Here is a 17,100-nt window from a genome sequence, read left to right as displayed (position 1 = left end):
TACAGATTTACTAACCATCCCGCCACTTCCTCATCCAAGTCATTTATAAAAATCTTAAAGAGCAGGGTTCCCAGAATTCTTGCAGAACTTCACTAGTCACTGACCTCCAGTCAGAATATGCTCCATCTGCTACCACCCTGTATCTTTGGACGTGCCCATTCCAAGTCCATGCAGCCAGGTTTGTGCAACCTAATCACAAAATTTTGATTTAAAATATGTAGCAAACATTTTTACAACTATTTTTATAATCAATGTAAAAAGTTTAACTTTGCTGCATAATATTTTCATCTTAAAGTTTATTTTTCTTGCAGATCTTAAACTCCTATTCATAATTACATCCAAATTCCAACATGAAAGTTGATTTGGTCTTGCTTTTGTTTCCTTCAACTTCACCCACCTTTGCATGGCAAGTGAAACTAAACTCTTAATTGAAGTCTGCAATTAACTATTATTGAAGGAAAATTTTCTTCTCCATATTTGCATATGTATTTTCTCCCCCATTTATTTCACCTCATTTTACAGGTGTGGGACAAGTAAAAATGTAATTCTCTACTGCATCATTAAGCCTGTTGCAGGAGTGAATTGTTTTACAAATGAGAGCAAAATGATAGCAATGATGCATCTTACCATTTTAGTTGATGCAAATAAGCAAACAGTTATAATTGGGTAAAGCTTCTGAGCAGATAGCTCCTCTTAGCTCACAAATCCATTTTTTAATTTCTAAAGTTTAGGAGTAAGCTTTCTGGACTGCTGGCAACAATGGGTCAGAATGAGCTTTTACCAGTATTTCCCTTTCAGCCCACGGAACTGGATTCCTAGGTGTTCAAGTTAGTAATTGTTTAAACTGGTGAAAAACACCTATTTACATTTTAGTGTAAACATCTCTATAAGGAACCATAATTAAAAATCAGTAAATCATACTCACAGTTTGCAATCTTGAGTTTCTACCTCTCATCTTTGATAGTCTTGACCTAAAGACAGCCATGCTGGGCTATTCTCACTTGTTAAGCAATGATAACAGTCAAATATAACACAGTTCACTTAAAATCTTCAGTAGCTGCTATGAACTACAATCTAAGAAAGAGGTTCCTTTTAGTAATCTAACTATGGTGGCAATGGAATTGCTTGTCTGCGCAAGCTATGAGACCCACTGTCTAAAAAGTGGTAATTAGGCACACATTGATAGCTGTTTTGCAAATAGCAAGATGCTTGTCATCCAGCAAATGAAAGTTTTTTGCAGGGATTGGTGTGCAGGTAGGTCATTGTCCTCCTGCAAGTTTACTTGTTCTTACATATGCATTTTTCTTGCAGCTGAAGCTACCTTTAACTGAAATGAAAAGGTCTGAAGGTAGATAAACCACCTGGAGCAGATGGTTATGGAGAACTGAAAAATTGCAAATGTCACTCTGCTCTTTAAGAAGGGAGGGAGGCAGGAATGTATAGGCCAATTAGTATGATCTCAGTGATTGGGAAGATGTTGGGTTCGGTTGTTAAGGTTATGGTTTCGGAGTACTTAGAGGCGCATGATAAAATAGACCAATCAGCATGGTTTCCTTAAGGGTAAATCTTGCCTGACAAATCTGTTGAAATTCTTTGAGGAAATAACACGCAGGATAGACAAAGGAGATCTGTGGAAATCGTTGCCATAGGTAGCTCTGGAGGCCAAGTCATTAGATATATTTAAGGCAGAGATTGGTAGGTTCATGATCAGTCAGGGCGTGGAGGGTTACAGGGAGAAGGCAGGAGAATGGGACTGAGAGGAAAGTGGATCAGCCATGATGAAATGGTGGAGCAGACTCAATGGGCCAAATTGTCTAACTCAGCTCCTGTATCCTGTGTGGTCTTATTGTCTTAATGTGATGGCTATGTTCATGCACTTAAATTGTGATGAGAACAATTAGGTATCACCAAAGCTAAAGGTTCATTTTGGCAGCACAAGGTAATCCCCGTGCAGAATTGATATGAGTTGCTGCTAATCTAAAAGCATAATGATTGTGGGTATTATTCCTCTTAATGCTACATGCCTTGCCTAATAACTTTTGTTTTTTAAATGTAGTTTTGAAACCGAAAAGGCAGTTCACTTATGAGAAAGTAGATCTCAGCCACATTAATGCAATGTTGAATAGCAACGATGTTAGTGAATACCTCAAAATATCACCAGATGGACTAGAGGTAAGTGTCTGTTTCAGGACGGTTTCTGTAAAATTAATGTAATTTCCTCAAGTTATTTTTGAAATATTGCAATTCATTATTTTGCACAATCTTAGATCTGCAATTTATGAAAAGGGTGCAAAAATGCAAAAGGATAAAAGTGTGGACAAAAGCATAGAGTTTGAATATAGTTATGGATGATAGTGGATAGATGATACATATGGATGATAGTAAACTTGAGAGACTGAATCTGAACGTGCTGGATTGAGCTGACCTTTTACCACAGGTTGTTGCCTATGAGTGAAATACATTTACTTTAAATATGATGGTTTTTCCTGTGAGATTGCACATCAATCATAGTATTAGTTTCTTTACCCAAGGGGGGGAAAAATATTAGCTTTAGAGGAAGCATGGCAAGAGTTTGCTGATGCAGTTGTTGGTGGGCTTATCCTAGAAGAGGTTCCACATTGAGTCTTATTCCTGGAGTTTAGAAGTGCTCATTGAAATGTAAAATTTTGAAGGGTTTTGATAGACAATATTGAAAAATAATTTTACCTGACAAGGCTATCTTAGGATATTTAAAGCTATGCTGATGATATAAGGAAATACAAGTAGAGGAATGTGAGCTATTACTTTAATGGTGAATGATCTAGCCTTAATTCCTGGAAGTTAATTGACCTATTCTCTGAAGTTCTTGTACACTGACTTTTCCCTTTGAAATTATCAGAGCAAATTAAGTAATAAGGGCTACCAAATTCGTACACTTTCCAAATTATAAACCACCAAGTTTTGTCACTGATCGTTTGGAAAGGGCCGTTTGAACTACTGCATTATCAGAGAGCTGCCATATACTTATTACGTACACTGATGCAATTACAGATGTTTACAAGTTAGTGGCAGTTTAGGTACTTCTGGTTCAAGTAGTTCAGGTATCTTCCAGTGTGGAACCTTGGTGTGCAGACAAGGGCTGTAATTTGATCATAAATTTTCTATTAACTGATGTTAGCAAGTTCATAGTAAGGATGTTGTGGCTACCAGAGTACTCTGTTCCAAAGAGAGGAAATGTACTTGTGAATGCTGTTCTTCATTTTGCTTACTAACCGTTAATTTGGGAAACATCCCATATACAATGATGAATAAAGAAAATTTGGATCCTCAGGCAGGTGTGTTGGTCTGTTACCTTTCTTTAGTGTGATCAGTTGCATCTTGAATTTGGATACTTACATGGCTTTAAAGTTGAGCAATGCTCTAAAATCAACTGCTTGAACAGTGAAATACTCAATTCTGTAGATTTCCATAACTGAAGCAAAAAAAAAACAATTTTCCTTGCAAAATATTCTAAATACTTGGACTGAGATTTCTGTAAGGTGTCTTTCCTTTTCTGGGTTGTATTGTAGGTAGACTGTTCTATTTATTTGGTTTATATCTCCAGAACTTCATACCCATATTTGTTACATATCCCACATATACTTGACCAACAAAAATGGATCAATCTTGGCCTTAAATTTCAGTTGATCCAGGATCTACTGCTACTCTTAAGAGGATTCAAAGTTTGCATCTTTACTCTTTATTTCACAGCCATCTTTATGGTTATTCCCCCTCACTGGAGTTTTCTCAGCTGGAGAAATGTTGCCACCACCCTCTTGCTTTATTCCTTTTTGTCATTAGCAAGCTAATGTCATTGATGTCGAGCTTTCTAAAATCAATAGAATATAAAGTTTACACAGTTTATCTGGTAATGTAACCAGTTAGGTTAGGGGGTCATCTCAGTGATTTTTTGTTTGCACCGTTGCCATTTCTGACATTGTACAGCAGGATTTGGAAAAATAGCAGGTCATTCGCAATGATGGTCTTTGACAAGTTATTAGTTGAAGTGTTGGCACGTGGCCAAGTGGTTAAAGCATTCGACTAGCAATCCGAAGGTCGTGAGTTTGAGCCCCAGCCGAGGCAACATGTTGTGTCCTTGAACAAGGCACTTAATCACACATTGCTCTGCGATGACACTGGTGCCAAGCTGTATTGGTCCTAATGCCCTTCCCTTGGACAACATCGGTGTCGTGGAGAGGAGAGACTTACAGCATGGGCAACTGCTGGTCTTCCATACAACCTTGCCCAGGCCTGCGCCCTGGAGAGTGAAGACTTTCCAGGCGCAGATCCATGGTCTCACAAGACTAACGGATGCCTTTACTTTACTTTAGTTAAAGTCATATGTTTCATGAAGTTTTGCGTTTTAGTAAGGAGGGTAAGTTGCACGGTATAAGCCAGAGGGCACAATCATGAGAGGTGCGAAAGTTCTGAAAGTAGCAGGTGGGTTGAAGTAATTTTAAAAATAGTAAACTGGATTTTAGGCTTTATAAATGGAGGCATTAAGTACACAGGTGAATATGTCAAAATGAACTTTTAAACAAAGCACTGATTTGGATGCAATTAGAATGTTCTGTTCACTTCTGAGCAGCACACTTTGGGACAGACGGAGACACTGAGAGACAGCAAGACAGTTTTACAGCACCAGTGGTCATTGATCAGGGCTCAGTTCCCACCACTGTCTGAACGAGTTTATATGTTCTCCCCCATGACTGCTTGGGTTCCCTCCAGGCACTCCAGTCTCCTCCCACACTCCAAAGATACACGGTTATGGTTATAAGTTGTGGGGATGCTATATTGACGCCAGAAGCATGGCAATGTTTGCGGACTGCTCCTAACAAATTCTTGCTGATTTGATTTGATGCAAATATTGCATTTCAATGTATGTTTCAACACTTCAGTGAACATGTGACAAATAAGGCTAATCTTTTTAAAATATTTTAGAAGCAAAGCATGTTACAGTGTTTCTGTGGCTTTTTTTGGCAGCTGAAGTGAATGGAGATTTTAGATTTTAGATTATGAAGACACGTAGTCCTCTTTTATTGTCATTTAGTAATGCATGCATTAAGAGATGATACATTATTTCCTCCGGTGTGATATCACAAAACACAGGACAGACCAAGACTGAAAAAACTGACAAAACCACATAATTATAACATATAGTTACAAACAGTGCAACAATACCATAACTTGATGAAGTCCATGAGCACAGTAAAATTCAAAGTTTCTCAAATGTCCCACATCTCATGCAGACGGAAGAAGGAAGAAAAATTCTCCCTGCCATGCTGACCACAACCTGACTCTGAGTCATCCGAAAACTTCGAGCTCTGATCAGCTTTCCGACACCAAGTACTGAGCGCCATCTCTGTCCGAACGATTCGACCTCCTTCTCGGTCACCAAAAGCAGGCAAGGCCAGGGATTTTGAGGCCTACCCTCCGAAAGATTCCCCACTACACAGTAACGACAGCAGCGAACGGGCGTTTCAGAAATTTCTCCAGATGTTCCTCTGTGCTTTCACGTTCATTCTCCATAAAATCAGAATTGTCCATGGCCCCTATTTAACAGATACGATATCATTTTTCACTGGAGGGCTGTGCACACTTGCAATTGTCTGGTGAATGTTGTTAGGACATCTTTAATTACAGTTTGTTTATTTATTAGTGATTGAAGTGGTCTTCAGTATAGCTCATAACAGGCCAGTCTTTAGGTAACATCAACAGACTTTGTGTTGATGGCTTCCGACCAAACCAGATGATGAGTCTGCATGTTTCAGGCCTGTGGCTCTATATTAGCAAGCAGGCTTGCAGTGTTTTTTTCTCTCCTCCTCTTGTTCTTATGGCAAAAAATATTAATGCAGCAGTATATTGTGGCCTGAACTTCTATTGTAATATTCCCAGACCACTGTAACCTATCATTAAGGTCAGAATCTCAAAGTTAGCATATGATTCCTGGTGGGCGGGGGATAAAGATCTACTATTAACAAGGCAATCTCATTTTTTTAAATTGTAATTTTTTAAACCATCCAAAAACCCTATTTTTTAATCCCCAAGGTTATTACAGCATTGAGGATTTAGTCTGTTTGTCTTCTTGCAGGCTCGCTGTGATGCATCCTCTTTTGAGAGTGTCCGGTGTACTTTCTGTGTCGATATTGGCGTATGGTACTATGAAGTAACTGTAATTACTTCTGGTGTAATGCAAATTGGTTGGGCAACCAAAGACAGCAAATTTCTTAATCACGTAAGTCACCCTTTTTCTGTTCTTGTGTACCCTGTAATTACTTAGGAGACGGACACAGAGTTTGTAGAAATGAGAAAAGCAGCAGTGAGGTCATGAACCCGATACAGATTACAGAGGAGGAGGTGTTTGCTGTTGTGAGGCAAATTAGGGAGAATAAATCCCCAGGGCCTGACCAGGTATTCCCTTGGACACTGTGGGAGGCAAGTGCAGAAATTGCGTGGGCCCTGGCAGAGATACTTAAGTCATCCTTGGCGACAGTTACCAGGGGATTAGAGAATAGCTAATGTTGTTCCATTGTTTAAGAAAGGCTTTGAAAAACAAACCTGAAGACTGGATATATGAGTATTTGGATAGACAGGAACTGATTAGGGATAGTCAGCATGGCTTTGTGCATCGTAGGTTGAGTCTAACCAATCTTTATAATTTTTCTAGGAAGTTACCAAGAAAGTTGATGAAGGCAAAGCAGTGCATGTTGCTTACATCGACTTTAGTAAGGCATTTGACAAGGACCCACATGGGAAGTTGGTTAAGAAGGTTCAGTCGCATGGCATTCAAGATGAGGGTGTAAATTGGATTAGACTTTGAGTTTGTGGGAGTAGTTGTGATAGTAGATGGTTGCCTGTCTGATTGGAGGCCGGTGACTAGTGGAGTGCAGCAGGAATTGGTGCTGGGTCCGTTGTTTGTCATCTATATCAATGATCTGGATGATAATGTGGTTAACTGGATCAGCAAATTTGCAGGTGACACCCAAGACTGGGGTTGTAGTTGACAGTGAGGAAGGCTATTAAAGCTTGCAGCAGGAAATATGGGCTGAAAGTGGCAGATGGAATTTAAAGCAGATAAGTGTGAGGTGTTTCACTTCGGTAGGACCAACCTGGGTAAGTCTTACACAGTGAATGGTAAGCCACTGAGGAGTGTTGCAGCACAAGGAGATCTGGGAATACAGGTCCATATTTAATTGAAAGTGGCGTCACAGGTAGATAGGTTCGTAAAGAAAGCTTTTGGCATGTTGGCGTTCATAAATCAAAGTATTGAGTACAGGATATGAGATGATATGTTGAAGTTGTGTAAGATGTTGGTGAGGTCTAATTTGGAGTATTGTGTGCAGTTTTGGTCACCTACCCACAGGAAAGATGGAAGTTGAAAGAGCATAGATAAAATTTACAGAAGTTTTGCCAGGACTGGAGGACCTGAGTTATAAGGAAAGACTGAATACATTCAGACTTTATTCTGCCAGTTCAAGTGGTGTATGCAATGTTTTAAGAGAAGTTTGGATAGTAGGGGTAGGGGTATGGTTATGCCTATGGTTCAAATGCAGGTCAATGGGGCTAGGCAGTTTAAATGTTTTGGCACAGATTAGATAGGCTGAAAGGCCTGTTTTATGCTATACTTTTCTATAACTCTCTGACTTTACCCCTCCGGGATTCCAGTTGGGATCAGCATGTTCAATACAGCCATTGAGTCTGATGTGGAACATTTTGTCTTGACAAAAATCCTTTCTTTTAGCCATTCAGGACTTTCTTTGACAAATCCGATTAATGAGGCTGTTGCTTACCAGTAAGACTTGCATTGAAAGATTTCATCTAATATTTTAGTGCTTTTTTTTTGCTATTAGTGCATATTTGGTTCATGTAATTTTATTAAAAGCATCTATAGATTATAATGCATTAAAAATGTCTACTTGGTTACTCCAAATGAAACTGGAATAAAAATGGATTTGTTCAGCAGCTGAGGAAGCATCTATAGCAAAAAAGTTGCATTATCAGGTCAATGATCTTTTGTCAAAAATATTTTAAGGGGAACATTTTTGGTTTGTTCCTTTTTAAAGGAAGGTTATGGGATTGGAGATGATGAATACTCTTGTGCATATGATGGCTGCCGACAGCTAATTTGGTACAATGCCAGAAGTGAACCACACACTCATCCTTGCTGGAAAGAAGGTAAGTGTTGCCTTTCACCGGCCTGGCATAATGAATTTTATTGAAGTTTTAAACCTAATTTCGGCAAACAGTGGAATTTGATGTACGCCATTGACTAACAATAAAGTGAAATATAGTTAGATGTTTTTTGAAAGCTCATTCTGTAACTGAACTATCCAGACAATATGCTGAAGACGGTTCCTGAATTTTGACCTGTGTTGATCAGTGAATTTGAGTTTTGCTGACTACGGTATAAGAAAATGTTTTTAAAAAAAAATCAGTTGAGCTTTCTGCAACTGACTGTTGCTCAACCCTTTTTATACATTTTGGTTTTATGCTTTTATTTTTATTTAGAGGTACAGTGTGGAACAGTCCCTTTTGGCCCAAAGAGCTGCACCACTTAGCACCCCACCGATTTAATACCAGCCCAATCACGACACAATTTACAATAACCAGTTAATCTACCAGATGGTATGTCTCTGGACTGAGAGAGGAAACCGAAGCACCTGAAAGAAACCCTTCCAGTTCACGGAGAGAATGTACACACTCCTTAAAAACAACTCCGAAACTCACAAACCACTTTGTTACCGTGGCTTCTGATCCTCAACACCTCTATCAGAATTCTCATCTATTTCCAAGCCTTGTTGGCTGCACCATTCCATTTGTGTAGTCTTGTCTAACCCTATAGCCCTCAGACAAGCTTCACTTGTCTATTTGCCTGTGTCCGTTCTTTCACCAAAGCTGGATACTGAACCTTTGGGATTTCAGAATAGTCATAAAGTAGATTATTATAGTTGCATTGTGTATGGCTTGGTGTCCAGTTTTTTGAAATAATTCTGAAATGTCTTGAACATTTTACTATACATTTTAAATAATGGAGGCCAGGTGGGAGCAGGAGATATTTGCAGCATATAGAGATGTATCTTCAAGTTTCTTTGTAGAATAACTCCACTATTCACAACTGGGAACTATAATCTCTGCTTGGGCAAGAAGAGGGTCAGGTATCTGTCCGCAGTGTAACAATTGGCAAGTAGATATATTTTTGATGAGGAAGGAAAATGGCATGAAGATCAAGAACAAGAGCTCCTTTTGGATAAGGTTGAGGGAGGAACATAGTAAAACTCGTTGATCCTTTACTGCTTTTGTCCTTGACCTGGCAAAAGAAAACATAAAGGCAATTGCATTTGGTGGTCTTCATTTTTTTAAAAATTTGTGTAATGTGCTGTTCAACCTGGTGAGCATAACATAAAAGCAGGAAAAAGCTATATGAACCTTTCTTTACCTTACATCTTGCTTCACTTCCAATCCTTGTCTTTTGATTGTACAAAGGATTGACGTCTAGTCCGCTTATTCAACTTCTCTCGATCCCTGCAAATGATTTACAGCTCATTTGCACAGTGGTTTTACATCATTTATAAGGTTTGTTACATTGTCCTCTGTATTTTGATCAAAACTCAAATATTTTAACCTCAGTACAGATCCTTTTGGAACCATACTAATGGCCTAATAACTTGAAAATGGCAAGTTTATTCCTATAGTGTATGTTTTAAACCCTTAATCCTCTCAGTATTAATCTTTGGAGAATTTTGAGCTTTTTTGTGTAACCTTTGGTGGAAAGTGTCTTTATGAATCAGTTGCATAAGACAGATAAACATGACGAGGAAAAGAACAGAAAATATATACTGTGTGAACGTGGAGGAGAACCTCTGGACCACGTCTAGTTTTTGTGTTGTAAATGCTGAGTGCAAGATGAGCAAAAAATAAGTAGCAGGATGAGGTGTAAGCCCTGGTAGCAGCCTTTTCACTTTTGCAAATGTTTTTGAAATTTCTTTGATTGTGTTATAACAATTGCTTAAGTTTAAAGTTTCAGTTTTCAATTGCAAATGCCAAATTATTTCAAACTTAAGTAATTCTCGTGTGTACGTTTGCTCTTCAATTTGTCTCTTTGACATCTAATTAACAAGACTAAAAGTTGATGACGTAGTGCATCAGAGTATTATGTAATGTTTTCGGTCTCACGTCGCACTGCTCTCCCTATCTGCTTTTTGTTTATATGTAGAGCAAAATAGAAAAATGGAAGAGTATTTCATGTATCTCATTTGAGGCCCAATGTTATCTTAATTTCTTTGAATTTGAGAGTTTTCGTTTTTGCAATTAATAGGAGCTAACAATTTGCGAAACAAGTGGACTCTGCAGAAAGCCTTCAACTAAAATTCATCTGATTATGAAGCTCAGTCTTCAAGACTTTTATATTGTATCATTACTGAATAGTTGTCTTAGTTCAATCATCCAATATTCTTTCCTTAAAATGGGAAATAATTTTGTAGGTAAAATGCATTTAACTTCTGAACATCAGTTTACTGATCAAAACTGAGCTAGATGTAACTTGAGCCTGCTGTGAATTTGTAATTATTTATTATAATTTGGTCAGTCCATTGTGTTATCTAAAAGACCAGTATTTTGTTTGTATTGCTGTTACTTATGGATGCATTTGCTCTTTCCATGTAGGGGACACAATAGGATTTCTCTTAGATTTAAATAAGAAGTTGATGATTTTCTATCTTAATGGAAACCAACTACCCCCAGAAATGCAAGTCTTTTCGTCTGCCACGTAAGTGATTTTAGAAAGAGCCACTTTAAATTAATATTGCTTTGGAATAGTGAAACTTGAAAATAGGCTAGAAAATGTTCTTCTACTGTTACCATCTGGTTTTCTACTTAAGATGGAAAAGAAAATCAATTTTCAGTATTGTTGTTTTCAGTTTTTATTCATAGCTTTGGTTAATGATTCTTTTTGTCAGGGTTTTGAACTCATTTGTTTGCACTGTTTAACTGCTTTCAATTTATTTTTGAAAGCTAAAATAGTGTAGGGAATATTTTCCAAAATCATTGTGCCCTCGAATCATTTTATAAGTTTTTCTGCACAATGGCTTGTCAGGGATGATTGGAATGGCTCTTCATAAATGTTTTTGTATTTGGCTTGCTGACTGCAATCCTTGATCTGAAGAGTTTTCAAACACAAGATATGTATCTCAAACATCAATCTGGAGCCTGGTCAATGTTACGCTGTGTAAAGCAACAAAAATGTAAGGTAAATGCAGTTATTTTCAGGGGCACTTGTTAAACAGTGTTGTGAGTTTCTCATCTTTATTCAAGTATTTTACTGGATTTTTTAATTGACATACTTCAAATTACATTAACGTGTGTTGGTTTCCTAGATGTATATACTATTCTGTAATGTACTATAATTTAACCATGCTCTCTATTTACCTGTGTCCAAAAATTAACTACTTCAGATAGAAAGCATAAAATTAATTGCAAGAAATAGTTGGGTCAAGCAGCATCTGTGAGAAGTGAGATTAGCATTTCATGTGAGTGGGCCTTCAGAGCTGAGTGAAGTTTGAGAAGTTTTAGTTGCAGAGTAAGTGTAGTGGAACATGATAGCATGGAGGCTTGGAGAGAATGAATGATGTCATGATAGTGACAGCTAACAGAAAGAGGTGGACGGAGAGAGGTATAAATTGGAAATGGATTCAGTCTGTAACTGCAAGACAAAAGGAAAGGAGAAAAACCTTGGGATTGTGGCATTCAAGAGGGGTAATTTGAAGTTTTTGAATTCAGTATGGAGTTCATTCAAAGCAATGGCTGATATTACCATGGGACAGTGTAATATTACTAATATACCTCTTTTGATGGCACTAAGCTTGTAAAAATGCCTTTGAGGTATGACTTGCCCTCTATAGGATTATTGTCTAATTGCTTGGCTTTTATATTCTGAATTTTACAATCAATACAAGTATTTGGGCTTCTATATTTTTGTTATTGTCTTAGGACCTCGCATATTTGTGGTTCACTTGATACACTAAGTCAAACACAAATGTCAAGAAAACAGAAATGGATTGCAAACAATCTGACTTTCTTGTCCCTACTTTTCAAGCTAAAGCTAGAAATATTTGAGAGGGTGTTAAATACTTTACAGAGTTGTAAATGTTAGGGAGGATCCTGATGAATGATGGATGCTGAGAAGCTTGAAATCTGATACTGTATCAAAAGCCAGGAAACTGATAGATAGGATGATGGGTTTGAGAATATGGTTGTTACCTGGTTCCTTAACAGTTTTGGTCAGAAAACCAGGTAATGCTTGCTGAAGTGGTCTTGAGCATTTACTGATGGAAGAATAAACATCTTTTTCCCCAGATCCATTCAGGGCTGACAGTTGTACTTGCAGGATTAAAGATAGAAGCCAAAGCAGGTTGGGAGACGGTAGAGGTCTTGCTGGTTGTATGCAGATGAAAGCTGGACGAGTGGTAGTGGATTAGCTGTTCACTGAAGAATGAAGGACCAAAGACCAAAGTAATTGGTAGTATGAAAGGGGCAATTTAAATTTGTTGGGTTTAAAAGTGAATGACTAGATCATGGAAGCTCTGCAGAGATAAGGAGTTCAAGATATTTGAAAATATCCCAGTCTGTGATTTTGAGGTCAGCAGAAAGAAAAAGATGTGAGATGGCATGGCCAAGTTTTATCTCGTCATTTCTGTGGTACTCAAATTTAACATTTCTAACATTGTTTTCAAATTCTACTGTGACCCTCTCGTTTCTGATCTTGAAATTCTCTAGTCCAGAGTTTGTATTATCAGTATCCCTTTACTCTTTTTTTTGCCATTTTGCACATCAGGAGATTAATTATTCTGCCATTGGTTATCTAGTCTTCAGCTGATGGTGTGAAATTCTGGAAATCCTACCCCAATTTCTTTTCCGTGCTCCTTAGAATTAATAGTACTTGGGCTAACGTTTTTGACTTTTTAGCTGAAGTAGGATGGATTTTGGATAGCAGTGAAAATGCATGCATAAATAGAAAAAAAATTATTTCGTATGTTATTACATACCCACAACCAGGAATCAAGCACCTTTGAAACTGAGACAAAAGTTTGGCCAGTATAAAAGTGAAGTTTGGAAAAATATATTTACTTTAAAAAATACTCTTCCTGGGTACAATCAAGTGTTTTGGCTGAGCTGAGTTGAATGTGGAACTTGGTGGACATGCTACTGTAAATCAATGCATCTGGGTTAATAGTCACATGCTGAATTTCAAGAAATGTGTAGCTTTCAATCAATTCCATTTGGATGTAGCAACATCAGCTTAAAAACAGTTGCGAGATAGATTATTAGATTCTAAGCTCATGGTTTTTGTAAACTCAGTGGAAAAACCAAGATTACAGTAGTTTTTCATGAAGTTACAAATTTAGGAATTCGTTCCTCTGGTCCATTCTGCCATTCAGTGAAGTTGTGGTTGTTATAAAACATAACTCAATTGACCAATGTGTTTCCTCCATATCCCTTAAATCCTTTACAAAAATCTATTATATTGAAGTTAACAACTGATTTAAGGATTGTCATTTTGCAGGAGTGCATAAATTCACTTTTGAAAGATTTGTGTAGCTTACACTATGCCTCCTTGTCTCTGAGTCAGACTTTATTATGGCCTCCTTTCCCAAAATTTAATAAGATATTATTTTCCTTTCAACTCCAAAGTTTAAATGTTAGTCTTGCCTCGTATATATCTATCATGATATAGAAATATTTTCCAAAATTAAGATCATATCCTGAGTGATTTAGTGTCTTTTATATTAATTGCAGATCGGGTTTCTTTGCTGCTGCTAGTTTCATGTCCTATCAACAGTGCGAGTTTAATTTTGGTGCAAAACCGTTTAAGTATCCGCCAGATGTCAAATTCAGCACATTTAATGATTATGCCTCTTTGACCCCCGACGAGAAAATAATTCTTCCAAGGTGAGTACTTCAGTATGAAGCTTCCCAGCTGCATTGTCCTATATTTTCAAAATCTTGTTTTATTTACTCTTGAGTTTATCTGAATATTTAGAAGTGCTGATCAGTTAAGTGAATGAATTGAGAAATACGGCATAATAGTTTATGCAAATTATGACAATTATGTTGTATTTAAGACACAGACGACTCGCTTTATTGAAACAAGTGAGCATACGGGAAAACTGCTGCACACTGTGCTGTGATGAGATGGCTGACACAGAACTCCGACCTTGTGGACACAGGTATATTGCAGTCTTGTTTTGGTTAGAACAGATCACTTTTCTCATCTGCAATGTGAGGTTTCTCACTTTAGGGTTGTCTTACTTCTATCATTCTCCCTGCCCTCTTGAAGTACTTTGCCCTTTAATCTTTTTTATTTAACTTTTGGCATTCCAGTGAAATTCTAATGGCTTTGTGGACTTTTCCAAATTGCCCCTTTTCTATCTTTCCCATAAGAAATAGAAGCAGGAGCATAGTACTCAGCCCCTCATGTTGTTCCATTTGGTACAGTCCTTTGCTTTTCTGCATTCACCCCAAATCACTTAATTTACCTCGGCCTTATGAGGGCAAGTACGATTAGTGTAGATTGGCATTGTGGTTGACATGGACAAATTGGGCAGATGTTGTAAATTGATGTTCTGTACAGTTCTGACTCGGATCCCTGTTTTGTGTAAAGGATTCCAAAGATTTCTTACTGACTGCTGATTTCTTTCTGGTTGAGAATATTTGTACTGAAAGGTCAGCCCTTTGTGAAACTTGGCCCTGGTTCTAGGTACCCCAGCCAGATGAAACGTAATCATCACTTGAGCAAGACCCCATGCAAAAAATATATACGTATGTAATTCATTGACCAGTTGTGCAACATCGTTCTAAGTAAATTTATTATCATATAGTATTCTGAGATTCACTTTCTTGCGGGCATTCACAGGAGGGCAAAGAAATACAATAGAATCAATGAGAAACGACACAAAGATTGACAAATAACCAATGTACAAAAGAAGAGAAACTGTGCAAATGCAAAAAAAAGTAAATAAATAAACCAAGAATATGTTGTACAGACCTTGGCAGTGAGTCATTCTATAGTTGTGACGCAACTCTTAGTTGACTCATTGTGATTGCCATGACTGATTTTGGTGATGTTGAAGAGGCTGTGTAAAACTGTGTCGTCCTTGAGTTCTATGATAGTTTCTCCAAAGAAGTTATGAAATGAAGAATTGGTGGTGGGGGTGGGGGGGAGGTGCTGGTCCTGGAGAAAATCATAATATGTTCACTTTCTGGTGGGCTTGGGAATCAGCACAGGTACACCACATGGCTGTGTGCTTAGCCCCCCGCTCTACTCACTTTACAGCTATGATTGTATGGGTAAGCACATCTCCAGTGCCATATTCATGTCTGCTGATGACACCACTGTTGTGGGCCGAGTCAGAGGTGGTGATGAATCAGCATACAGGAGGGAGATTGAAAATCTGGCTGAGTGGTGTCATAACAATAACTTTTCACTCAATGTCAGCATGACCAAGAAACTGATAGTAGTCTTTCGGGGACAGAAACCAGAGGTTATTAAGCCAGTCCTTGTCGGAGGATCAGAGGTGGAGACGATTGCAACTTTAATGGAGCTTAGAAAAATAGAGGGCTATGGGTAAGCCTAGTATTTTCTAAGGTAGGGACATGTTCGGCACAACTGTGGGCCGAAGGGCCTGTATTATGCTGTAGGTTTTTTATGTTTAAATTCCTGGGTGTCACTGTTTCAGAGGACCCATCCTGGACCCAACAAGTGCAATTGTGAAGAAAGCACAGCAACACCTTTGCATCCTTAGGAGTCTGCAGAGATTTGGCATGACATCTAAAACTTTGACAAACTTTTATAGATGTGTAGTGGAGAGTATATTGACTGGCTGCATTACAGTCTGGTATGGAAAGACCAATGCCTTTTGTATGGATAATACCACAAAAGGTAGTGGATTCGGCCTCCCAACCCAACCATTGAGCCTATTTACATGAAACACTGTCACAGGAAAGCATTATCCATTATCAGAGATCCTCACCACCCAGGCCATGCTCTTTTCTCCCTGCTGCCATCAAGCAGAAGGCACAAAAGCCTCAGGACTCACACCACCATGTTCAAGAACAGTTACTACCCCTCAACCATCAGGCTGTTGAATAAAAGGGGATAACTACGTTCACTTGCCCCATCAGTGAAATTTTTCTACAAAGAATGATCTCACTTAAGAAATCTGTATCTAATTGTCTCCGTTCTCATTACTTATCACTATTTATCTATATTTGCATTTGTACAGTTTGTTGGCTTCAGCACTGTGGTTGATTTTTCATTGATCCTGTTCTAATTACTTTAGATTTGCCGAGTATGCCCACAGGAAAACAAATCTCAGGGTTGTATATGGTGACATATATGTACTCTGATAAATTACTTTGAAATTTGAATGTGGCAGTAACACTAAACCAGTACTTTTCACAGAGATCTCACAATATATTCTTGTTTTAATTTAGAATTAGAATTAAAAAAATAAAAATTAATGTTAATTTTAGTTCTATAGTCTTCTGGGCATTTTAAAAGAAAAAAAGCTTAACATTTTGGCCTTTGTTTTTTCCAGTGACCTTTGCATGGAATGTGCCTTGCAACTGGACACCTGTCCCTTGTGCCGTCAAGAAATAAAGACCCGTGCCAGGCTGATTTCACACATCTCCTGAATTTTTCTTTTAAAATCCTGTTCTGATCAGTCATCATCATCATTAATACCAAGTGCTATCACATGGAACAATCGAGCTGGGACATGTACCTTAAAAGTGCAATGTGTGTGGATACTCGTATTACTGTATTAGCCAAGTGAGCCTAACTTGGCATAATTCCAGTGGAACAGTTTCAGCAAGGTCCCTTGTGTGCATGGGTACACTGCATCTGTATGGCTGAATTATAGCACTAAATTGGTGAAACAGGTATTGAGGGAAATGATGGAATAGTATGCTACAACAGAGTGCTCCTATAAAGCTGGATTGAGGAACATTTGTTAAGGATACTGGAGCACCGTAGAAAAGCTTAGGCTCGCACGATATCTGCCTGAAATGCTTGGCCTGGACATTAGC

At 38.1% G+C, this 17,100-nt stretch overlaps 1 protein-coding gene across 1 annotated transcript in view; it reads left to right on the top strand.

Annotated features, from left to right (window-relative positions):
• Positions 1-17,094, top strand: part of rspry1 (ring finger and SPRY domain containing 1) — a 71,781-nt gene extending 54,687 nt beyond the window's left edge. The window contains exons 8-14 of the mRNA XM_063066737.1: positions 2,057-2,172; positions 6,110-6,253; positions 8,082-8,193; positions 10,681-10,783; positions 13,810-13,962; positions 14,136-14,240; positions 16,611-17,094. Of these exons, the coding sequence (XP_062922807.1) occupies positions 2,057-2,172; positions 6,110-6,253; positions 8,082-8,193; positions 10,681-10,783; positions 13,810-13,962; positions 14,136-14,240; positions 16,611-16,707 (830 nt within the window). The 3' untranslated portion in view covers positions 16,708-17,094. The remainder of the gene's footprint in view (positions 1-2,056; positions 2,173-6,109; positions 6,254-8,081; positions 8,194-10,680; positions 10,784-13,809; positions 13,963-14,135; positions 14,241-16,610) is intronic.
• The last annotated feature ends 6 nt before the right edge of the window (positions 17,095-17,100 follow it).

This window comes from Mobula hypostoma, chromosome 14, assembly GCF_963921235.1.
Source record: "Mobula hypostoma chromosome 14, sMobHyp1.1, whole genome shotgun sequence".
Taxonomy (NCBI): domain Eukaryota; kingdom Metazoa; phylum Chordata; class Chondrichthyes; order Myliobatiformes; family Myliobatidae; genus Mobula; species Mobula hypostoma.
Note: the sequence above shows the minus strand (reverse complement) of the source record. Positions and strands in the feature narration are given on the sequence as shown.